Source organism: Diorhabda sublineata, chromosome 3 (genome assembly GCF_026230105.1).
Source record: "Diorhabda sublineata isolate icDioSubl1.1 chromosome 3, icDioSubl1.1, whole genome shotgun sequence".
Classification (NCBI taxonomy): Eukaryota; Metazoa; Arthropoda; class Insecta; order Coleoptera; family Chrysomelidae; genus Diorhabda; species Diorhabda sublineata.
The window spans coordinates 18597104-18622341 of record NC_079476.1 but is presented as its reverse complement, the minus strand read 5'-3'; the positions used below and the strand labels follow the sequence as shown (position 1 = coordinate 18622341).

The 25238-nt window shown below is 32.9% G+C and overlaps 2 protein-coding genes across 5 annotated transcripts in view; one reads left to right on the top strand and one right to left on the bottom strand.

Annotated features, from left to right (window-relative positions):
* The window catches only part of LOC130442020 (fasciclin-2-like), a 283194-nt gene that overhangs the window by 72030 nt on the left and 185926 nt on the right, over positions 1 to 25238 (top strand). The window lies entirely within an intron of this gene.
* Positions 15536 to 22460, bottom strand: LOC130442021 (glucose dehydrogenase [FAD, quinone]-like). Its single transcript, XM_056775977.1, has 4 exons — positions 22322 to 22460; positions 21318 to 21489; positions 19003 to 19218; positions 15536 to 17104 (listed from the first exon to the last, which is right to left on the bottom strand). Exons 2-4 carry the CDS (start codon positions 21478 to 21480, stop codon positions 15633 to 15635), a joined length of 1851 nt encoding a protein of 616 aa, XP_056631955.1. The 5' UTR covers positions 21481 to 21489; positions 22322 to 22460; the 3' UTR covers positions 15536 to 15632.

The window sequence follows — 25238 nt, the reverse complement described above, 5'->3', positions numbered from 1 at the left end:
TTATTGTTACCATCACTGACAAAACATTTCTTTTTGCTCCATCAAAAAATGACTTTAATGAATTAAGCATTGAAAGAAAATTTTGTCAGTTCATAGAATAGATGATTGTGGGAATAAAGAGGGCGTAGAATGATGGAACGAAGGAACTTTTTTAGACAGTTCTCTAAGGGAGAATTCATCGCCTATATAACAGTTTTCCGTGATGTCATTAAATGATCGATTTTTGAACGAATTTTATTCAAATAATTTTCATTTAATGCTTAGTACGTTAATTGAAAAACTTTTTCTAAGATACTTCAAGTAAATTGAAAAATCTGAGAAAATTCTGGAATACTCTAGGCACTTTAAAGAATTTTTTCTTCGAGTTGATTTTTCAACAAACTAAAAATTTTCTCATACTTTCTTCATCGTTCCGAAATAAAAGGAAGTTTCATTAATTTTAAAATTCATAACTGAATTTAAGTTTATGAATCGGCGTTGAACACGAACTTCGCCAAAGCAAAGACCTGCGTGGTACCAGATGCGAGAGTTGGTTGGTTTATACGTCGTCTTCTGGAACCCTGTGGAAGGCTTTATTATTTTCCAAAAGATTCTCCAATATTATAAATATACTTTTGCATAGGTTTGAACTAATTGTTGAAGCATTACACTTCTTGAGGCGTAAAAAAATGTTGACCGCCTGTAAGGCGAATTATCCATCAATTCGATGTTTCGACTGTTTTAAAACGTTTTTGCTTGAACTGATGTGTGACAACTCGCATTGTCGTGGTGGAGAATGATTCGCGATTTTCTCTCTAACTCTATGGTCAGATTTTACATATTCACATCAGTGTTGCCATATCTCAAAACATAAGCAGACATCCTGGAAGTTTTTGAGATCTCTGAACATAATTCACGTGATTCCAGGAGACGACATATAAACTCGCGGGTCATTGCCGTCTTGATACTCGTGTTTAGATTTTTCTACGTCCACGTGATGTAAAGTTGAACTTATTTCTGGGAATATCCTTAAATTTATGAATTAAGCTTCTTCCAATAATTCTTTCCAAAATGAATTTTCCCTTGCACAAATACAATTTTCATTACTTTTCATAATTTTTGTTCATAAAATTTTCTGAGGCTTTCACGAATTGGATTCACTTTGTAACATCTTGATCCATCTTACTACTCATATATTCTAAGCTTTTGCTCATTTTGGTACTCTATTAATCCGTCTTTAAGAACCATTCCAATGATCCATGTTCTACAATAAACGTAAATTCAAACTAGTTATTCAGAAACCTTCAAAAATCGCGTCCATAATGTGGTGCACCTCCTTGATGGTACCAAAGTTTTTTCTATCATTTGCATTCGGTCTGCAACTACTCTTATGTGAAAATAAGGCTTAGCTGTAAATTTCCCCGAAATAAATAAGGACCAATGAATTTTCTCCAACGATTCCAGTCAAAAAATTAATTTTGGGAGGCGCTGGGTGTTTTATTTCAATTTAGTGGGGATTATAACGATCCCAATAACGATAATTTACCATTTAAACCTAGTTTGAAAGAAAATTTGAATTTTTATCACAATGCCTCATGAAAATTTCACAAAATTGCAAATATTTTGTTGTAAGGCAATTTTTTAAGGGTTGTTTTCTAATTTTGCATCGTTGTTTATTCCTGGTCTTCCAGATTTTCCAGTTTCATTGAATTTTAACAACAATTCCGCTTACTGTGCTTCTAGCAATGGGAGATCAAGTAAAGCAAATGCTCTTTCAAGATTTAGAAATCGTCGTTATCTCTATTAAAATACACACTACCTTTCCATTTTTTTCAATTAATTTTTGCACAGCTTCAGGGAATACATGGGATCTTTCAAACTTCAACTCATCACTACATATTCTCTCCCACTTTTCATGCATCCAATTTTTATGTTTTTTCACCCATTGCCAGGTAGATCCTTAGATTCATTGATCAAATCTGCTATCTCTGGGCCCGTTAGTCGGATCTGATCAATACAATACGTTTATCTTCAGCGGTTATGGTTTTTAGAAGCTGCCCTGAACATTTTTTATCGCCAAAATTCTTGGTGGATGCATATTTTTTCACGTTGTATTCTTTTTCGCTTTCTTTTGTCTAGAATATGAAGACTTCCGATTGAAGCACGAGTTTCAACGGATAGTTCCTTGAATTTAACTTGGAAACGCCCAAAGAAGGCTACTTAGTATTCCTTGGAACATGCGGTCAGTTAGAAATCGGAGGATTATTGTTTTTAGAGGAAGTTATTCGAGGAAACAGTCGAAGGATGAAAAGTATTGTGATTGGAAATGTATTATGTATTTTTTTGATACTTCATAACCATTATAATAAAGATGGTATCACAGTAACAAAAAGTTGTTTCATTAAAATAAATAAAAAAATTATTAAAACCAAATAATATTACTAAGTATCTTTGAGTTTTAAGTTTTATTTTCCATCAGTCATATTTCTAAAAGAAATAAAAAATATACAGTTATTTATAGAATAGCAGACTCAATATTTTAAGTATAAAAACGTTCATTTTTATACCTCATTTATGAAATGTTCACATATCCTTCTGACAGGAACGAATGAAAGAAAAATCCAGATTTTTCCGATTTTACATCCCGCTGATCGGAACAATTAGACATATTGGGGGAATTTCAGCAAACTCATCGGTTCTTTTATGTTTGATATGTAGCTTATGTTCACGTCATACAAATAATCGATTAGCTTGTTAAACATCCTTTTCAGACATGTGTTAAATTTAACTAACTAAATTCAATTCCAAGTAAAGCAATACAGAAATTTGATACAAAATAATCTAAAATGAACAGTAAATTAGGATACTTCGTGTATAAGATAGAATTAAATCGAAACAGGAAACGTTGATAGAATATATCCTTTACGGAGTCATTGTGTGGTGGCATCTCACGTGTCTGGGTCCATGAGTACGACCCCAACTAATGAATTTAAAGTCCTACTGGGTCTTCCACCTTAAGACTTAACAATTCGATGCCATGAAGACAGCAAATGATGATAAACTCCTGCGTCATTCTCGAATTCAACAGATCCAAAGATGCTTCACGAATATCTGGGTTAAAGACGCATAAACCGTTGCCCTTTTGCAGCTCTTATAAATATTTTGGATGTGGTTGGAAAGCAGGATATTTTTTATGGACAAATCTATATTCGGAGTGGAATTCTCACAAACACGAGAAAAGACGCTTGTTTTTTGTGTGTCTTGTAGATGAAGAAGTATTGGACTCGCAAAAGAAAGCAAAACAACAATGAAACGATTCCTGCCAGTCCCCAAAAATGCCCAAGTGCTTTAACCCCCCGAAAAAAGTAGAAAGCAAAAATAAATCTGCACTATATGTAAGGAAAATATTTGTATTTTTTTATTATTATAATATTTATCGTTCGAAAATTTCTTAATTTTTTTGTATCTCACTGTAAATTTCGTATTGACTGAGTATGTTCGTTTAAATCAGTAACAGAGACTATCCGGATTCATGGTATTCGGGTTCTGCAGTCTCTTCCGAATCCCTTAAACCAGAGGTGTCAAACTCAATTTTGCAAAGGACCATATAATAAATTTTGAATTCGTAGGTGGGCCAGATTGAAAATAAAAAAAATGAACTGAATTATTATAACATTTCATTTATTAAATTATATAAGTATATAATATACTGTTGTTAAAAATCATATCAAAGTTATAAAAGTTGGTAAGTAATTATATTGAGCTCGAGGATCCAGATATCTGGCTTGATGTCAGGAATAAAATTCGTTGTAGTTATTTTAAGAATTTATTGGAGATGTTCATTTGTAAATCTTGTACATAAATAGGTGCTACCAAAATACTATCCGATTGAAGATCTATCAATTCCATTTGCAAATAAACTGGTGCCTGTGAAGCTTAAAAATCGGATGAATTGTTGAAAATTGGGAATTCCATTTCATTCATTTTGTGAAAGTCTTCAAAACGATTGTTCCATAAACAAATTTTGTAGAAGTTGAGAATATTCATCCATTTTTTTGCTTGACTGTGCAGAAATGATTTTAAATGTTTGATTTTTCACCTGATTATCCCACAGCTTCAACTGGTTTGCCTAACATGAAAACTTGATAGGATCACGTAATGCAAAAAATCTTTCTAAAACTACTCGACTGAGCCAACGATAAAATAAGGGTCATCAGAAAACTTTTCGACCAAATCTTGTAAAAATTGCCTGAACTGTCTGTGATTTAATCCTCTACTCCTTATAAAATCTTAATTATATGATGCATGACATGGTCCATTTTTCACTGTTTGGATGCCAATGATTCCTGATGAATTATACAGCGAAATCTCACAAAATTCTCTGATGTTCTCTGTTTCAAATTAGGTTATAACGCCCGAATGTTCCAATCAAGTTCATATTCTGCTATCAAATGCTCAATTACAGAATAAATATCATTTGCCGCTGTAGTACCTGTCAATAGAACGCACTTTAATAGCTCTTCAGTTATTTCAAAGTTACTGTTAATGCCTCGTATAAAAACAGCAAGTTGAGCTGTATCAACAGTATCATTGCTCTCGTCAACAGCCAGTGAAAAGTTTGTAAATTCCTTAATTTTCTCATTCAGTTGAAGAACTAAATTTTGAGATAAAACATTTATTCTTGAAGCAACAGTGTTTCTTGAGAGCGAAATATTTTGAATTATTGACTTTTGAGAAGGAAATGAAAAATCGGCAACTTTCAACAGGACAAGATGACAATGTGTCGAAAAAGTCATTATCAACTTTACGTTTTTGTGACATGGCCAAATTCGTAACAATTATGGAATTCGACACAACAATTATGGATATCAAACGCGCACAACACAAACAAATGCACAGGACCTTCACAATCACTATTTCGCAGTACAATTAAAAACCTTCTTCAACCGTACCGCTTCGATTACTCGACTCAACTGACTCACGTCGCGCCGCCGCACTCGTTTCATATGGTTAAGTAAGGTTCTAGTGTAGACTCGAAGCGCGTGTAAGATTCTATCGTTCTCGACAAAAATAATAGGATATTTCCGCTTTCTACTAAGAGATGGCGATACTGTCTTTTTCTCTTGCTTATCTAGGCACACACTGCTCTTGAAATTTCTCATAAACATCCGTAGATTTGAGAGTACGATTTTTTAAAACATCATGAGAGGAATTGAATGAAGTCTAAAAGTTCTATAAAACATTATTATACTTTCTGTGACACATTGCGTTCGCGGGCCTTATTAATACGGCCCATGGGTCCGAAGCGGCCCGCGGGCCGTATCTTTGACATATCTGCCTTAAGCTGTCTAAAAGACACCCTTGTGTTGGAATATATCCTGATTAGTAGGACGAGCCTCGAGCTAGATTATATTTATTCATCATATCTGTTACTTCGTATCGAATTCTTTACCATCTAACTCTTAAAAAGAAACAACACAAAACACAATTTGATTACGGGATGTTTCTGTTTACATCTATATTTGACCTTGTATACATAGGTTTTTTAATAAAATCCACCCTAAATAGTATGTGATAATGAAAAAAGGGTATTCTGATTTTGGATATGAACATGTAAAAAGGGGATGCAAGCTGACGCTTTATTTGAACGTTGACGGTACAATAAAGAAGAATGAATTCTTACAAAAGCAATCTAATGATAAAAATGGAGATCGTGACATACATAACTGATTTAGTCAAAAGTTTTTTCTAATAAAAATGCTAATTTCATCAGTAATAATAAAGAATATTTATTCACAACTTATTTGTTGCCCCATTCAAAACCTGATAATTGCTTTTTAGTTTCCATTTCATTTTGTATAGATCTATAGATTCAAATCAATCAATTCATCGCCGAATTGAAAAAAATCCAATCGATCGATTCATAGTCCCGTCCTCGCCACGGCTATATTGGGCTAAGAACTGCTGCCGTATTTTACAGATTTCATCCCGTATGACTTCTTTTTGTTCTCAAATTTGAAAAAAAAAATGCTGCAGGGTAGTCATTGATGACGAAATTCGTGAAGAAGCAGAGATTGAATATACATATAAACAAAGCTATGTGCCAGTAAGATGTTTCAACAATTTGGTGGAATAAATAAATAAAAAATTAACGCTAAACTATACGCAGACGATACAGACGTACTGTGTGACGACTTGAATGGACTGTAATGTCTTTTAAAGTCCATTGAAAGAGAAATGGGTCTAAACTCGCACGACCACTTGAGTGGCCTTTGATATGCTGAGTGTGGTTGTGTTCACAAGCTAAGACGTGCATTTGATATTGCCTTTTTTTTAAAAAAATAAGTGTTTTCTGAGTCTTTTGCATGCAAAAGTTTCTTTCATGTTGTTACAAAACATGGTTTCACAGAAAAACAAGGTAATTTTTTTTGAAATATTTGCTTATTAGTTCTTAAGGTTATGTATTTCTCAGTGTGTCCAAAAAAAACTCAAAGCGTCCGTTGACTCAAGCTGAATTGGAAGAGGTAGCAAATATGTCAGCAATATGTCCGATTTGTCCGTAGATGCGTTTTCAAGTGATGATTCTGGAGCTGACAGGAACTTTGAACCTCATGATCCATCAAGTTCAGATTCCGAGATCAGCGACCAAGGATCACAGAGCGATGCAGATGACAATCTGGTTAACATTCCAAGCTTTTCAAAATTCAACTCCGAAAACGGATGATCAAATGTTACATACGGTCAGTTCTCTTATATAGTATCGAAGCATGGAATACCATTAATCGCTTAGAGGACAGCTATGCAAACAAACAATGCAGTCCTTAACAGAGCAAAAGCGGCTCGTGAGTTGGTGGATAACATTAAATGAAGGAAATAGCTTATTTGGGACATATAATGTGAGGTAGCCGGTTTAGTATCCTCCAGTTGATTATGATGGGTAAAGTTGAAGGTAGTAAAGAAATAGGAAGGAAACAAGCATCTTGGTTGAAGAATATTAGAGAATAGACTGGGATAAGAGAAGCAGGACAATTATTTAGACTAGCTCAAGTTAGAGAGAGTTTTACCATGCTGATCACCAACGTCAAAGGGGCCTTGATACGGCACCGTAAGAAGAAGTAATAAATACATCTTAATAGAGGAAAAGGTGATCATTTTAAGGGCTATAATAAGTTCAATATTTATACGTAATTGTTAAGATCTGACGGATTTATGTATATAGAAATTTCCATCCTCTATCCAACTCTCTTGGCAGTAACAAATTCTAAAAAAAAAATTCCTTTGACCTTGTAAAACGAATTAACAGTGCACATGATTATAAATTCAGTAGTTTCGGCATTACATAAATGATTAATCCGTCTTCAATCAGTCGGAAAAGATATAAAACCATTCAAGTGCCAAATTGTTATCTTATTTGAAGCATTACTCTAAAAATAAAGATATTTCTAGACATAAACATTGTATTTCGCTAATATTTATGTATTTAAACTCTTATTATTTCTAATTTCAATCATTTCAGTTGAAATTTATGGACTTTTCTATGTTTCAGGTAAGTCTAGCTTGAAAATAAACACGTTAGAATATTTCCATTAGTAAGTATGTTTTATATTATTTTCTCTCTTCAAATATGTTCGTAAAACCAAAAGATATTTTCTTCTTTGGTAACGGAATTAAGATGATCATGCCGTTTCAACAAATTTCTAAAGTGCACAATGATAATGTACTTATAGAGACACAGCTTTTCGACAACAGTATAAAAATACCCAGCCGAGATCTCATCATTGATAGGATGATGATAAACACACAAATTGTGGAAATATATACTCAACGAAAAGACAATCAATAAAGACAGTGAATAATAGTCCGGGGGCGGTCAATGCTGCCGTGTGTAATCATTGGGCCAAGGATAATACAGTGGATAATACAATAATGTATTTAGAGCAGTTGAATCCAAATATATCCGGCGTTTTGACAAAAAAATGGTACGTTTTGCTTAAATCGTAATTGTTTAAACAAATTATGAACAAATGATTTTTTTGTTTCGAACAATTTTGTTGTTGCAAATATAGCCAATTTTAAGAAGATAAGGTCTCTTTTCAATTTTCCGTATAATGCATATTTGAGAATTTATAAATTGTTGAAAGTCGAAAAATCGACGATGTTAATAACTTTTCGTACTATACTGTCTACTTTACAGTACTAATTCGAATCCGGAATTTGAATGTTAATAATAATGGTGCAACTAGTGTAGAAATGTAGAAGTTACTGGATGTACTTCTTTATCTTCAGTAATGCTGGAAGATGTATGATTTTGGTTAAACACTTGTATAAAAGTTTCACCCCTTGTATCATTCTTGCTATTTTCTTTTTGCTCTCAACGGATTCTTCCACATATTTGTCAGCCAGTCTTCCATCCACCATGCCGTTTTAAAACGTTAATATCAGCCCCAGCGTTGGCCAACAGCGTTGTCGACGTCTTTCTAAAGCAATGTTCGGTGTACTTTTCTGGATGCTCAAGATTGAGGAACTCAGCAAATTTTTTAGATGCCCTACTAACAGTGTGTATTCCAGCCTACTAAAAGTACTTTTAGCGAAAGGTTTGTTCGCAAATTTTTATATTTTCTGAACACATTGCATCGCATTGCTGTTGATTATAGTGAAAACCCGTCGTATATGTTTTTGTGTGATTAATATGAACCACTGACTGAGAACCAGTATCAACTACATCATCTACTTTCTAAATTATAAATGTCTTCCCTTCGACAACTTCCGGCAATGCCAATTAATGATAATTTTCACTAGTAAATAGTCTTTTTTTATAGCCTATCGGTGATTGAAAAAAAACGGCCCTCGTAAATTAACGACATATTATGCAAGCCAGAAAAGAGCCGCCTGCGTTCGGCGCGCGGTGATCGAGACTTATCGCCACGCGCAGCAACGTAGAGAAAGCGCTTAATTATCAATCGCGAAAAGTGCTAAACGCCGGACCTGCACTAATATCTAACTATACCAATTTGTTAAGTAAGGTTCAAAGAACAAGAATGATTTTTCGATTTTAAAAAATGTTCAGTTGGTCAAATGTTATTAACATCGAAAGCTAGTGAAAATCGTCGCTTTATGCATTATACGGAAAAATCACAAGAGACCTTATCTTCTTAAAATGGGACATATAAAAAATTGTCCAAAGCGAAAAAACAATTTGTTCATAATTTGTTCATACAATTGCGATTTAAACAAAACTTACCAGTTTCTCGCAAAAACGCCAGCAGCATTGACCGCTCCCAGATTATAACCTAGTTAATACGCATCTGATTCGTGTATGAAAAACAAATTATACCCTCGTGGAGGGTCGACACTGATATCTTGTATTTAGAAAATATTCATGTGTTAGTATTTGAAACAAATTTCTATCTTATGTTGATTAATTTATATTCTACGGGTTCCTCTGAGTTCTGAATGCATACATTACGAGGGTAATCAAGGAGTATCCTACATCTTAACTTTGATATTCAATGCGGACTTCAATTAATTTGTCTGCATTATTTCGCTGCCCTCGGGTTCCAACTGTGACCCTTCTTGATGATGTTTTACTCTGTATTCCTATTTGTGACTATGTAAGGGTCGTTTGGCGAAGTACAATAATTGTGGGTCATTTAAAGTTCATCAAAGTCTATTATATTTTGAACATATTGAATAGGCCAATTATCATATGACGAGCGATGTTTGAATATTTTTTTTTCTGTAAATATAAAGAGAATATATTGAAGTTAATATGTGAGAAAGCTCTCCACAAGATAGTAGTTGCGAGTACAATTTTTCTGTTAATATGTCATAGTAGATTAAATTTGAGTACTCAATTATAATCTGAAAATAAAAATACAGTTTTTTCGCAAATCAAAATTATGTTATTTAGAAGAATTTACCAATCAAGTTAAAACCCCAGATTTCACATTCAGTTATAAATTCTACTGTTGACGTGAATCCTGCGCGACGCAAACTTTTTATAAGCCGCGGAATCCGTTTTTTATTATAGCAGGCGGTTTATTTATATTTTTTCTTTTGAATAATTCCTAGGAAGGAGCTTGTGTAACGCATTTTAGTTAGTTTGTAATAAATAGTCGTAGTAAAGAAAACTAATCGAAAAATTTAAATAAAGTTAATGAAGTGATAGTAGTGAGTGAATTATATAAACTAGTCAAGTGTAGTGTAATGTATTTAAAAAAATTAAGAACATAAGATAGTGTTTAAAAATTCATTCAAGAAAAACATTTTTGAATGAAAACTGAAGACCATACAAAAACAATATATTTTTCACAGGCTATCAACAGTCATTGTTCAAAAGATGAAATACGGCAGAGTATAGAAAAGCTTAAAATTTCTCTATTTGCTTCTGAAAAATTGATAATAGTTCGGGCGCTGTAGCCAAAATTTTACTAAAACCTGGCATTAAACCCAATAGTAATAATTTTTGGTACACAAGTAGTTTTTGAGTTGATATTTGAGAGTGAAAATTCTCACAAAAATAGATATGTACATGTTTTTTCTAAAAATAGTCTATTTTTGGTTACGTGGCCCTGAAGTGTGGTTATTTGCCGGTTATACACGATTGATATTTGTGAATTCGCTTCCTAAGAAAACAGCTCGAATTATTTACAATATTCCAAAAATTCCAAAAATTCCAAAAATTGTAACATAATCTTTTATAATCTATAGTTCTACAATGAAATGAATTCCTTAAAAGTGGGAGAATCATATAGACCGACACAAGAAATTAGAATATTCGAACAGGAATAAGTGGAAAAAAAAGGAAAAAAATTACTAGCACAAACCAAAGTGACTGTAGATATGTTAATTTATCAAATGATGATAAGTAATCTTCTTCTTCTTCTTCTTACGTTAGGACTAGGTCCTGTATTTTCATCAAGGGTTTGCCAGGAATAGTTGGTAGTTGGGATGCTGAGGACCAGCTTTCATTTCACCTTATAGGTGGTTGCCCAGGAGGTCGAGTTGTGTCTGGTTTCTTTTCCTTTGCAATTTTTGCTAACCGTTCATTTGACATTCTGTCAACATGGTCTCTCCATTCTCTTTTGCGGCTTCTTGTCCATCTTACTACATCCTGAATATCGCACATGTCCCTTATTTCTTAATTTCTCTTCCGATCGTGTAACGTATGTCCTGTTATTGATCTCAGAGTTCGCATTTCTGTTGTTCTTAGGAGCCGTTTAGTGGTTGTGTTCTCCGCTCTAGTTTCTATTGCATATGTCATGACCGGCCTTACGCAAGTTTTATATATTCTAATTTTACATTTTGTGCTCATGTATTTATTTCGCCAAATTAAATCTCTAAGGTATCTCTGCTGTCTTCGTTGTTTGTGCTTTTACTCCTTTCTTTAGATTTCTATCGCTTGTTATGTTTGTCCCTAGATATTTGAAGGACATCACTTGTTCTACGCTCTGATCGTAGATCGCTAGTTTACATCTTCTCGGTTCTTTAGATATTGTGAGAGATTTTGTTTTTTTTGTGGATATTTGCATGTTGTACGTGTTCGCTATTTGTTGGAATTTATATAGGAGCTTCTGTAGGTTATCTTCGTCTTCCGAGATGATTACTGCGTCATCAGCATAGCATAGTATTTTTATCTCTTTGTCTGATACCAGTTAACACAGGTATTTTATTGCTTAATTTCTTTGCCGTTCTCACAAAGGTATAATTATCGGTGTTAATTTTTCGATAACTCTTATTATATTGGGTGAGATCAATGAAGCACATAAAAGCTGCCTTATTAAACTCTATGGCTTTTTCAGTTATTTGGCGCATTATAAATATAGCATCTATAGCAGATCTGTTGTTTCTGAAACCTTGCTGTTCTTCACATATCCCGGTAGACATTACTTCTTCTGCTAAGATTTTAGTGAATAGTTTCAGAACCGTACTCATCAGGCTAATGCCTCGATCATTTTGGGGATCGGTTTATTCTCCCTTTTTGAAAATCGGTATCAGAATACTTTCTTTCCATTCGGAGGTACATTTTTGACCTCTAGTATTTTATTGAAGAGGAATTGTAGTTCATCACACTGTGTGTCGCCTCCATATTTGATCATTTTGTTTATTGGCTATCATTTGTTGTATTTTATGCAGGGAGAAAATCCTATTTTGTATTCCATTGAAATTTTCATTTTCGTAGGGTAATTCCTGTGCTGATACGTTAGCTTTTGTTGAACTATAAAGTTTTTCAAAATGTCTTTCCCATTCGTCTGCCGTGATTTTTGTATTTTGTATGTATTCGTTTAATGGTTTTCTTCTATCCCTCAGAAGATTCTACATTTTTTTCTGTCCCCCATATAAGTCATGTTCCATATCATTCGAAAACTTCTCCCAGTGATCTCTTTTAATTTTTCGAATATTTTCGTTGACTCTATTTCTTACAGCTTTATAGTCATTATACGATGTTGCATTGGATCTGTATTGCAGGTACGATTTTCTTTTCTCTTCGGCTAGGATCTTGACTTCTTGTCTACACCACGGTTTTGTATTTGTTCTTTCCCCTTTTTTATAGTCCTTCTTCCACAGGTTTCTTCTGCTCCTTGTAGTATATTAGTTCTTAGTTTTGTCCATGCTGTTTCGATGTCATCTGTCTCTTGGATATTATTAGCAACAGTTTTCTCTCTGAGCCTTTGTTGATAAAGGTATTTTATCGACTCGTCTGATAGGGATTCTATATTCAATTTGCTTACTTCTTCGATAGGTTTGTTACAAGAACGTTGAATGGTTGTTCGCATTTTTGCCATTACAAGCTGATGGTTTGTTTCTGCATTTGCAGAAGTTAGAGATCTAGTATCCTATATTCTTGTCGGATGGATATTTTTATTTGTAATTACGTAATCTATAGTAATGGTAAGTAATCACCCGAAGTAAATAATCTTTATTCAAATATTCGAATATCATCATTATTATCCACATCATCATCGCCGTTTGAGAAATCGTCGCTTGGGATGTCATAATAAAACTGACCTGAGATTACCAAGAAAAAAAAATGAAGGTCACTGCAAGAAAGATCGGGTTCTGAAATACGGATTCTTACATTGGTAAAGCTATAGTCGAACAGATAGACTTACTAGCCTTACTAGAATAATTACCATGTGTTTTGGAAAATTTCGGGATAGTTTAAAAAAAGATGAAACTAATTGTTCATCGATCGCAAGATTTTTATTTTGTAGATAATATTTTTGAATCTTGTATTTATTTGATAGCATATATTTAGGATTTTTGCCAGCTTATCACTTTACGGCCTTCAAATTTGGTTTCATTATTGTCAAATTTTATTAAAAGTAAAAGAAACTTGAATTTATTCGAGCCCATTGGCGGTCCATAGATGGTCCAAAGAAGCTTACATCGTATCACAAAACTTCCATATTTCATTTGTTATATACAAATAAAAACAATCCACTGGGTCTTCTAAAAATTTTCCTGGTGGAAGGCACATTTTATGTAATGGATTTCTTCGTTCCATATTAATCAGTAAAAGTAAAAATTGCTTTTGTTTCTTAGTCTCATTTTCATTTCCAATTTCCTCATTGTTTTCATTTTGAATATCAGATTCTTTGCTTGCTACAAATACATTGTCATCTTCTGATTCAGTTCACTGTCAGAATAATTGATGGTACCACTATCGTCATCGACATCAATAATTTTTTTTAGTTCTTAGTTGGACAGCACTCTATTTGTCATTATCCAAATGTTAGTAAATATTCAATTAAAACAATTAACAAACGTTATTCAAAATATTCATCTAAACTTTGTGGAATGTATGACTTACCAGATAATGATAAACAAAAGGAAGATAATTCATGTAAAAAAGAACGAAGTTTGAACACAGATTGAACTAAAAACCGACTTCCAAGAGATAACGAGTGTTCTGAAAATAGCTCAACAGACAGGCGTATTGATTGTAAGAATTTTCACATGTGAAAACCTTATTGTTGACATGTTTGGAAATATTTTTTTTTCTCTTTGAAACGAAGTTAATATAAACTATCCAGGATATTATAGATGCATTCGAAGATACGTTTTGATCTTTTGGTAAATTATTTCTTAAATTAGGAATAAAAAATTTTAAACATTTTATTGAAATTTTTAAAATTACGAATCACTGTATATTTTATTTGTGGTATCCTATTATACTTTAACCAATTATTTTCTAGTTGATATTCCTTAAAAATTATGAATGTCTAATATTTTTTGTTAAATCAAATATTTGCACGAATTTTCATTAAAGAAACTCGGAAAATAAATAGCTTTACTCGAATATGTTTGCAGCTCTTATTTAACGTTTAGAAAATGAACAAGTTTCCTCTAAAAGTATTTGCTTTCTGAGAACTCAAAGGGTGATTTTTTTGAGATGTCAAAGCTTTAGATTTAATTAGAATACTTGAAAAGTTTCTCCCGAAACATATTCATCAATATTTAAAATACTATTCTAAGTGTTTAAAAGAAATTTGCATTGCATCAACTTGACAAGCAAATTTTCTAACTTCCTAACAAAGTTGGCAGGTCACAGATTTATTTTAACTTCTGAGTACCTAGCATACTAATATTGTAATGTTTTTCATATTTATTTATACTCTTTCTATTCGTAGGCTGAATTTATAAACACTGTTTTTACTCACCTAATTTATTTAAACACTTTACACTATACTTAACTAAATTATTTAAATTTTTCTGTCAGTTTTTATTTATTCACGTTCTCCACTGACTGTGGTGGAAAGTTAGGTAAAAACTGTTCATTAAATCACTTTTCAAATAATTCTGCTGTCATATCGTCATGATAATCAGCTATACAGATTTTAATTTTTCTAACAGATATTAATAACGCATTAGACACGAAACCGTCTTTGCTTCCAGCGTGTACTATTATTTAGAACATGGTCCATTCGAACAGCAATTTGACATCTTTTTCGGTTCTGTGAATGATCGATAAATGGAAAATTTATTTACTCTAGTAAATTCAGCAATTCTTATTATTATTGTATTAACAGATTGCTGAATATTTTCCTTAATTAAACATTCGAATATATTTAAAATAACTTACTGTGTATATCTAAATCTTCATTATTAAATTCATATTTGTCTGTACAATTTTATTGTTTTTATTCGCCTATGGTCTAAACAACGCCGTGCGTATTTCTGAAATATTGATTGTTGTCTTCTCCATTGAATAAAAATGCTTTCTCAATGTGTCTCTGTATCTAATAATATAAGAAAATTTTGTTGTAGAAAACACAAAATCGAAATGAATTCAATAAATGAAATAAACATACACATAACGTCAATTCTACAGTTTGTGTTTAAAGCACAACTTTGAGGCCCAAGGGTTTGAAGCATTGCGCACCCATGAGCTCGATTGTGTGCTCAAATTGTGTAAGTGTCGAACAACTATTGCATTCTTCTTTCCCCATGTTTTGGAACTTACATAGCCATGTAATAAGTATGTAAAAATTAAAAAAAAAATTCATGCAACTCTTCTAATTTCGATGATGAAAATATAAAAAAAACAAGGATATTTCTTATTTTGTTTTAATGATTGAAAACATCGAATCGATTTTGGAGAACAATAACTTGCTTAACAAAACGATACATCGATTAAACTCGAATGAGATTTATTCGTATTTATCTAATAGTGAAACTTTAATAATATCAGATATTTTTTCTGCAATCATATAAACTACGGCATTAATATGACCGCTTATAATATTAGGTATAACGCTCGCATCAACAATCCTGAAATTTTTAAAATAATGTACCCTACAATTATGATCGACAACGTGGTATTTGGGAACAGGACCCATTCGGGCAGTACCGACTGGATGATAAGTGGTACTACTGTATCTTCTGATAGCACAATGCCAATAGTTTTTATCACAATCATTCTGATAACCAGATATTTTGCATTCGTTTGATAATAAATGTTCACATCCACGTTGTTGACTGATATAAGAAGCATTGATTTTTCTCATTTCATTCGTTTGTATTAGTTTCATTACGTACTTGATACTTTCATACATTGTGTTTATATCTATATTTTCCTGATCTGAAAAATATCGAATGTCTATTAAAGGAAAATCCGAAGGATTTTTCGATTTCAAAGAAACTTTCCCAACGGATAAAGGCTTTAATAATATCACTCCCATCAAAAAATCTGTTGTTATATTTAAATCACTCATTGTATTATATTTAGAATTATATAACTGTTTTGGATTAGGACTTATTGACGAAGGTATCTCCGTTAATAATTCAATATTCGAATATGAATCTCCATTTAATTTAGTGAAAGAAATTAGTTCAGATGACAAACCTCTTGTAAGGGGTGTTTTAGCATGAACATATTTTTTTAAATTTTCCGCTAAAGTAAAATTATCTCTAGTAATATTAGTACGAATTGGTATAAATAAATGGGGATGATCTTGTAGATGAGCCCCAACACCTGGTAAATTATGTATAACATCGATACCAAGTTTCGTAAGATCTTCTTCTGGACCTATACCTGATAACATTAAAATCTGTGGTGTATTCACAGCACCAGCTGATAAAATTAGTTCTTTTTTCACAGTTGCTTTGTAAATTTTACCATTTTTATTATATAAAATTCCTTTTGCTTCATTTTTGTTAAATATAAGTTTGAAAACGAATGCGTTTAAAAGGATTTTTAAATTTCTACGTTTTTCTATGGGAGTTATAAACGTATTATAACCACTACAACGTTTGTTGAAATTGATATTTAAAGGTACTATCGACGTCCCTAATTGTTGTCTTCCATTCACATCTACTTCTTTAACTCCAATATTGTTAAATGCTTTTTTAACATACTCAGTTGTAACATCGGATGGGGATGTGAGGTTAACGTGAAGAGGACCATAAAAACCATGATATCCTTTATCAATTTTCTCGATATCATTCCTTTCTGATTTTATAAAAAATGGTAGAACGTCTTTATAAGACCATCCTGGATTACCTAACTTTTCCCATTCGTCGAAATCATCTTTATTACCCCTTGTATAAACCAACCCGTTGATAGTACTTGATCCACCTATCACTTTTCCTCTTGGATAAACACATTGATTATTTTTCATACCTAAAAATCAATATATTTTATTATTAAACGAGTAGGATGCCTTAACCAGTAGACTGTATGTCTCAAGCCGAAAAGGTAGCGTTCTACTGAGAGAATTCTGAAAGTAGAACTAAAAACAACTATGAAATAGCCGATACATTTTTGGAAAGATTTGAATGTAATGGTAGAAACAGATCATGTGTTCAAAACATAAATGGGTTAAAAAGAGGAAATCACTAAGAAATAGAAAAGAAAAAGGATTACTAGATTTTTGTACACTACATAATTTGATTGTATGGTTTTTTTGAACATAAAGATATCTATAGTTTAACCAGAGCAGCAATTTCTGTCGATAATGTAAAACTGTACCTCCAAATATAATGACGGAATCCTACAAATTAAAGCATCCAACAATAACAAAAAGGTATGAAAAAATGATGAACAATGAGGGACAATCAGACAAAACGATAACAAAAAACAGGCAGCATGGTAGACTTATGAGAGGAAACCCAAGTTAAAATAAAAAAGAGAAGATGGGAAAGACGAAAAGGACAAAGTAAAAAAGTTGACATTGCACTCCAAACAAAGAAAATTGAAGGAATTTGGGGACAAGTTAGAATTCGACAGTAGAACAAACCAGAAACTCTTCTATAGAGTATTGAAAGGTCTTAGAGGCAACAAAAAAATAGATAATACATCAATTAAGGACCAGGTAGGGAAAATACAAGTAAAAGAAGAAGATATAAAGATTGCTTAGCGCAGAAAGAAGATACAAAATATCAAGAAGGAAGTAAAGAGCTTATAACTAAAGAGGAATTGGTAGCAGCAATAAAACAGCTAAATAATGGAAAGACACCCGGAGAAGATAAAATCAAAAATAAAGATAATAGAAGAAAAAAGTGACCTTGTTATTGTTGGAAAATTTCAATAGGCAATGAATAGAAGAAAGGATTGGGATACGAATTTGATACTACAAGTGCAAAAAAAGAAAGGAAGCAAGAACAGCAATAAATATAGACAAATATCCTAGTAAAGCTTTTTGAAAAGAGAGTGCGGGCTAAAATATAACCAACTTTGAAAAAGACGCAAAGTGGATTTCGAGAAAGCAGAAACATAAAAAAATTATGTTGTCAATATATAAGCAGTTATTTGTATAAAAATGGTGCCATCCAAAACATTATAAATTGTATTGATAGATATAGAAAAAGATTTCGAAAAAGACTCACTAACGAAAATGTAGACGTCTCTAAATGCATATACAAGGAAACGAATAATAGGGTAATAAGTAGAAAAATGAAATCTGAGATATTGACAATACAAGAAGGAGTGCGACAAGGGGGCAATCTGAGCCCAAAACTATTCATAACTTTCATTAATGAATTAATTAGAGTTGCAGAAAACAAAACTAAATCACTCTATATTGGATATCAACAGCTAGAGCGCATTATTATATCAGAATGTGCCTTTGCAGATGATATAATGATTACATCAGAAAATCAAAACGGTCTACAAGAAAACTTAATCAACCGGAACCAAAAATTTACATAAAACGGAATGAAAATGAACAAGAAGAAAACCAAAGTAATGGTAGTGGCAAATGTAAAAGAAAAACTTGGAGTCAGGCTTGAGGAGGAACAAGTTAGTAGATCTCAGGAATCGTTTTGGAGAAAGAAGAAGAGAGGATTTACAATTAAATAAAAAATGGATAGCACAGTACCAGTTTAAAAAATTGTGAAAGTAAAATAACAAAAAAAATGAAAGGAAGACTACGAGAAACTTGGGACAAGGAAAAACTCGAAACAGAAAGGAAGGTCATGGGTCAAACCAAAAAAAAAATTAAATTAAACAATTAAATAATCCCCCCTACATTTTATAGGATGAAAACAGGATAGACTATATTTGTGTTATTGAATGATTACCTAAACAGCAATGTTTTTGTGGGGTTGTTAAATAGCCCCAATCCATATCAGATATTTGAAGAAAACTTGAAAGTGCAGGTATATCGCTGAAATTATCTTTAAATCCACCAGCTTCTACTAACAGTATTGACCAATCATTAATTTCCGATAAACGGGAAGCTAAAACTGATCCTGCCGATCCTCCTCCAACTATAATAAAATCATAGCTACCACCATCTGAAAATATGTTTCATCAAATATATTTTACTGTTTTACTGCTCGGAGAATTAAATATTTTGGAAAAGTACAGTCGGTGAAACAAGTTAGGGACCTAGATAATAAGTAAATATTTTTTATTTATCTGCCGCGTAACAAAATCGTTCTACGTTTGCCAAGCTGTACACACGTGTTTACCGATATTATCATATAACACGTACTTTGTGGACAATTTATTGCAATTTGATAGGATTCAATAAAAGTTTGTTGTAATAGATTAGAAACTTGCTTGTATTCAACCCATACAAAAAAGAGAAAAAAAGCGGTATCCAACAACTACTGTCTAATTGCTTTAGTCCCAGTCAAAGACGTTAATCAGCAAATCTTGAGTCTGCTAACATCATCAGCAACCATCAATATGACTTTTGTGAACATAGATAAACCGCGGATCTCTTGGCATATATCACCAACGGATGGACTGCAGATATAGAGAAATATGGGGAATCCAGAGCTATAGTACTGGACATATTAAAGGCTTTTGACAGTGTTTGGCATGCCAACCTTCTAAATAAGTTAATATCATATTATTTGTCGTTCTCACTCATCAACTGGCTTAGTATCTTTCTCAAAGACCCATTCATCCAGGTCGCTATCGATGGACACACCTCAGCAAGGTTTGATACCAACGCTGGTGTTTCCCAGGGATGCATCTTGTCACCTCTTCTCTTTCTCCTGTTCAGCAACAATCTACTCGACAAAACTGCGAACCGTTTTGTCGACGATAGCATAATGATGTCGTCGTTCAGATTAGCCGCTCTAATAAACTCGGCTAACACCTAAATCCGTGGCAGTAACAAATCACCGCCATCAATATCGATCTTGAAAACATTTTGGAGTGGGGTGGAAGCAATCTAAATGAGTTTAATGCAGCAAAGACCCAGGAAGCTATTTTTTACAATGAAAACTGCAGCTCAGGATTTGATCCCGACATAAAATATCACCATTACCACAAATTCGCTTGTTGCGTATTTGGTTTTGGAGCAATATGTCTTGGTGTAGTCACGTGGCTGAATTAGCTACGGCAGCTTCACAAAAACTTGGGGCTTTCTTCAAGACCAAAAAGCTATATGCTCCGCAACTGCTTCTAATCCTCTACAAGGCCCCGATTGCTCGCACATTTGGATCTCTGCTCTCAAAAAGTATAATTAGCTACCAAGGCACGTCTTTCCCAAATCCTACAACCTACAGAAGTTCAAGATCCATATCCACGGCATCTCCATACGGCAGGCACTGTAGGATAGGATTCACCTTCATTTGCTTGCTTTTTACATAAAAAAACTAGCCCTAGGAGTTTGTGTAATATTTGGGATTTGTGCAAATTGTTTGTCGCACTTTCTGTTCAAAATTTGAAAAGTTCTATACACAATAAAAACTATGTAGTGCCCCGTGTTATGGATTTAGATGGAACTAGGATGTACTGAATCGAATAAAAAGACCAAGTGGTGAAAATTCGGGATCAAGAAATCAGGAAAATCAGTTGTTTAAGATACAATGAACGCGGAATATTATCACAATAATTTTGTTAAACTTGATGTAAGGTTTTATATACAGTTGATACACGATAGTTCGACAACTCGTTAGTCCTACACACTCAGTCATCCGACTACACGGCAATTGAGTCAAAATTCGGGGTTTTTTTTTTTTGGTTTTTATGTGTGTCTGTTACATCGTTAATTTCTTGGTATGTATTTCCAATAGGAAACATTTGAGTTTATTTAGTTTTAAGAAGTGTTGCAGTTCGGTAGCTTTTTTTCCTGAAAAATGGAAAATAATTGAGAGATACGATCGTGTTGAAACTTCCCCACATGAAATTGATGGCATTGGAAGAGCTACGGTTTACGACATTTTGAGAAATAGTGAAAAAATTAAAAATTTCGTAAAAGCTGTAGAAAGTGATTCTAAAAGAAAAACTCTCGAATCAAGCCAAAAAGTTGAAGAAGCCCTCTATGCATGGCTCCAACAACAGAAAGAGGGGCATGCCCTAATTTCTGGAGACATTCTAAAAGGAAGAGTTAAGTTTTTTTATCAACAAATTACGTTTACAAAATTTCTCAACTTACTATAAATTGTTGAATCGTTTGTTGAGTACATATAAGAATTATTTGTTGCTCTCACATGTTGATTAATTTCATTTATTCTATTCACTACGGAATCGTAAAATCTTTCAAAGTCGTCGCATGTAATAATTTCGATAAGTAGTAACAGCAAAATTAAATGCTTCATTTTTCAAAACTAAAACAAAATTTCAAAATGTATCGGAAAATAAAAAAGACATTGACATACAGTTTTCGTTGTTTCAATCTTAATTCAATTTACTTTCGAAAGATCTATCGAATACACTGATTCCACCAAAACTCACAATTACACTGTCTTTACCTTTATTTGAAGATCCCCAAAGCAGAATGGTCTTTTTGCGACAGACCTAAATTACCTTAAAAACTTTCTACATTGCATTTTTTGTGGATTTGCGGCGTTTCCCCGAAGTTTAAATGACATATTGATTAGCAAAAAAATAAAAGTACAGATATAAGATTAAATAAGTACTATTCAATGTTGTATCACTCAACTCATTTTGAATTCTTTCAATCACTTTGGAGGTAACCATTTCTAACATTTCTGCAGGCCTTTTCCTCGTTCTGCGACAATGTCTGTGTTTTGCTGTAGGGCTAAAGACGATAACGTGGTTATCGAAACGTGCGTCAGACAGTGTTGGTGTAAACAGTGTATTCAGTATGTATATCACCAACAATTTCAGAAATTCCAACTTATTTGAAAGACCTACTCAAAATAAATAACGCAATAACTAAAATCTATGAAACAAAACCCTCTAGAATTCACGGTGCTAATTGAATTGCTAAGAATTCAAAGTAGAAGCTGCGGAGATCTTCCATCACTTGACTAATACGTCACTAACAATATTCAAATGAATCAAATCAAAATTTCTGTGATCATGGATTGTTTAACATTTTCGTGATAGCTGTTGCGGTTTATTCGATTTGCACAATAGTTGGTATATAAAAATATGAGAATCTAATAAAAAGTGTTAAAACACTAAATTACTTACTAAAAAATTTCATCCAACACCTCTTAACCTGTTTTTCAAGAATTAATATTTGATTTTGTTTTTTTTTTCGTTTATAAGTATTCCACTGTACTTATTATGCTTATTATTATTATTACTGATTAACATTTTTCTATACAACATTATGTAAATTAAGTAATATTTACTATACTTTGTTTAAAATATTCACGAGCTACCGGTTGGTTCGGTTTACTTGGAATTTATTAAAATATGAATAATTTCTCGATTGCTGTTGTTTTGCTACATATGTCTAATAATTTTATTATAAACCCCATCCAAGATGTTATGTTATCGATTAATACCTATTTTAGATCTCCAACAAATTATCCCTAACCATCTTTTTGGATTCCGTTATGGTAGAAAATATTAATAAACCTTTGAAGAAAAAACATTTGTCTTAGCAGCGTTTCTTGATACTTTGATAAGGTTTGGCACTAAGGGTAAACTATATTTTTTTAAAATTATCTCTCTCATCTCGAGATATCAGCTAAATTTGGTATAACCCACTTGAAGTCCTGAAAATACAACTTGAAAATTATCAAAAATTTTTAAGAAACACATACTATATTTAATTTTTATCAGTAATATCTTCTATTTTCTTATGTTTTTAAACTAGTTTGAAAAACATCAACGATTAAGCGACTATTCGATGCTCAAATTCTTTATCAGTAAGTATACATTTTGAGAAAAGTATGACATGAAGAATTCGTCATGATTACAAAAGTTACTTTCACTCAATAGCGCTTTTCCATCTTAGAAATGCCCTGATGGAACCATTTCCCATGGTCATCGCTCATATTTATATATTCTGGAACAAAAAATCCAGATTTGAGTTTGGATCTTGAGTAACATGTCACAACCCAACATTAACTTCTTTATTTCGTATTCTTATCGTAATCTAGAAATTCTCAATAAACAAGTTTCCATCTTATGAAAAGTATGACATGAAGAGATCGTCATGATTTCGGAAATTACTTATTTAATTCAAAAATACTGCAAATTCCTACCTATTAAACAATATTCTGAGAGCCCTGACTACTTTTTTGATAAATTCTAGTCGCTTAGCACTAGCCATTGGTTCATTTCACCATTAAATTCAGTTATTCGTAGCGGAATTATTTCAAGAACCATGAAACCCGCTCTGGAGTTATCGATTTTCTTGCATTTTTATCTTACAATGTAGAAAATAGAAATTTCATATTCGCGACGATCTTATAATCCTCTTCCTCTTTATGTTTACGACCTGACTGATCTTCTCAAACGTCTAATCCGTGCTTGAATCGCAATCGTTTTACTCAGTGCCTGGATTTGCTTAAACATTGAGTCAATCTTGGAGAAAAGGAAAGATTAAAGTCGTCGTACGAAATCAAGTTTTTTGAAATCGTCGACATTCTAAATGGGAGGAGTTGTGTGAAAAAAGGGCTGCAACGAAATGGCAAATTAAAATTTTTTATATTGAGTTACGAAATCTTTTAGTTATTTTTTGGAAACTCAGTTGATTTGTTTTGTATCATCCAAATTGAAATTCGTCTAATTTGACAAAAAAAACTTACTTTGCGTTAAACTCGTGATAAATGGATATTCCAAAAAAAGTTTGAGCTAGGATACCAATGAAATATGGTGGGAGAATACCAAGTGGTTCAATTAATGACGGTAAAAATGTGTATTTATATCATACATCATCGATTTTATATGAAAAGATTCAAGTTCTACTTACCCTCTATTTCAAAATCTACCCTATAGGCCAGAGTCAACGAGAAGTAGCCAGTGCGCTGAATATGAGTCAGACTGATCTTTCCAGAGTTTACCGTCGTTACCAAAAGACTGGTAAATTTCATTGAAGTAGCGGTTTTGGAAGAAAAAATGCACTTTCGAGTGAGATGAGCGATTCATCGTTAGCACATCGGCCCTCACTGGTGTTCAAGCTCAACAACAACTCAGAGAAACGCGAAGAATGGCTGAGAACGGTCAGGAAAGAATTTAAGACAGGTAATTTTGAGTGAAGAACCAAATTAACCCCTAGTCCACCGAGCGCCTACGATTTGCCAGAGAACATGTTAATTGGACTAACGAACAATGAGGCCTTGTTCTCTTCTCAAACGAAAGCATGGTAGAGTAGAAGCAAACGTGATTGGAGACTGTTTCTAGATGATTTGAGCAGGCTTTTCACTGCAGGCAAAAACCTAGTTGATTTTTATTGAAACTAACGGTGGAACGGGGTGATTAACGGCGATTCGATACGTAGAAACACTTCTAGGGGATAACATCGTTCCCTACTCCGGTCTCATCGATAAAAATTTCATCTTAATGCAGGACAATGCTCATCCACATTTGTCAATTTGTTTGGCTACTAGTGTTTTTGTTTTGAAATTGTGGGACCTGTTTATCAAAGCCTCGCAAAAAATTATGTAATTTACCCTCACTGTAAATCAACTGTACGTGTCGTTAGAAATAATTCAACTTCATTAAAAATAATTATTAATGTTCATTTATGAATATTTAACAATTTTTTTGTTGCTTTACGATTGAACTTTTAAAAAAAGAAAAAAAATTCAAAGTATTTTTAAATTATAATTGGTTTTTTTATTATTAGTATTTACTATTACAAGATAGTCTCAAGTTACTATTTAAAACAGTTGTCTATATATGCGATAACGTCTGATTAAAAATTTCTCTCCCTCAATGGAAACTTTAAAGTTGAGAGACAGGATGATGTGGCAGGTGGCTAGATCTGGTAAATACGGTGAGTGATTTTAGTCATGGCGATCATGGAAATTGAACACAATCCCACGACTATCCCAAAAAACTGTCTCTCTCTCACTTTTCCGGTGGACGAAACCGTTTCCCCTTTTTGGAGTAGGTTCGTTTTCTGCAACCTTCTGTCTTGACTATTTTTGTG

What these genes read in the sequence shown, in the direction of transcription:
- LOC130442021 (XM_056775977.1), bottom strand. Translation starts at nt 21,480, where the DNA reads ATGAAGCATTTAATTTTGCTGTTACTACTTATCGAAATTATTACATGC. An exon ending in AAACGATTCAACAATTTATA is followed by an intron (nt 19,219 to 21,317) that starts GTAAGTTGAGAA and finishes ACATATTTTCAG; the next exon opens with ATGGTGGTAGCTATGATTTT. An exon ending in ACAAAAACATTGCTGTTTAG is followed by an intron (nt 17,105 to 19,002) that starts GTAATCATTCAA and finishes ATTGATTTTTAG; the next exon opens with GTATGAAAAATAATCAATGT.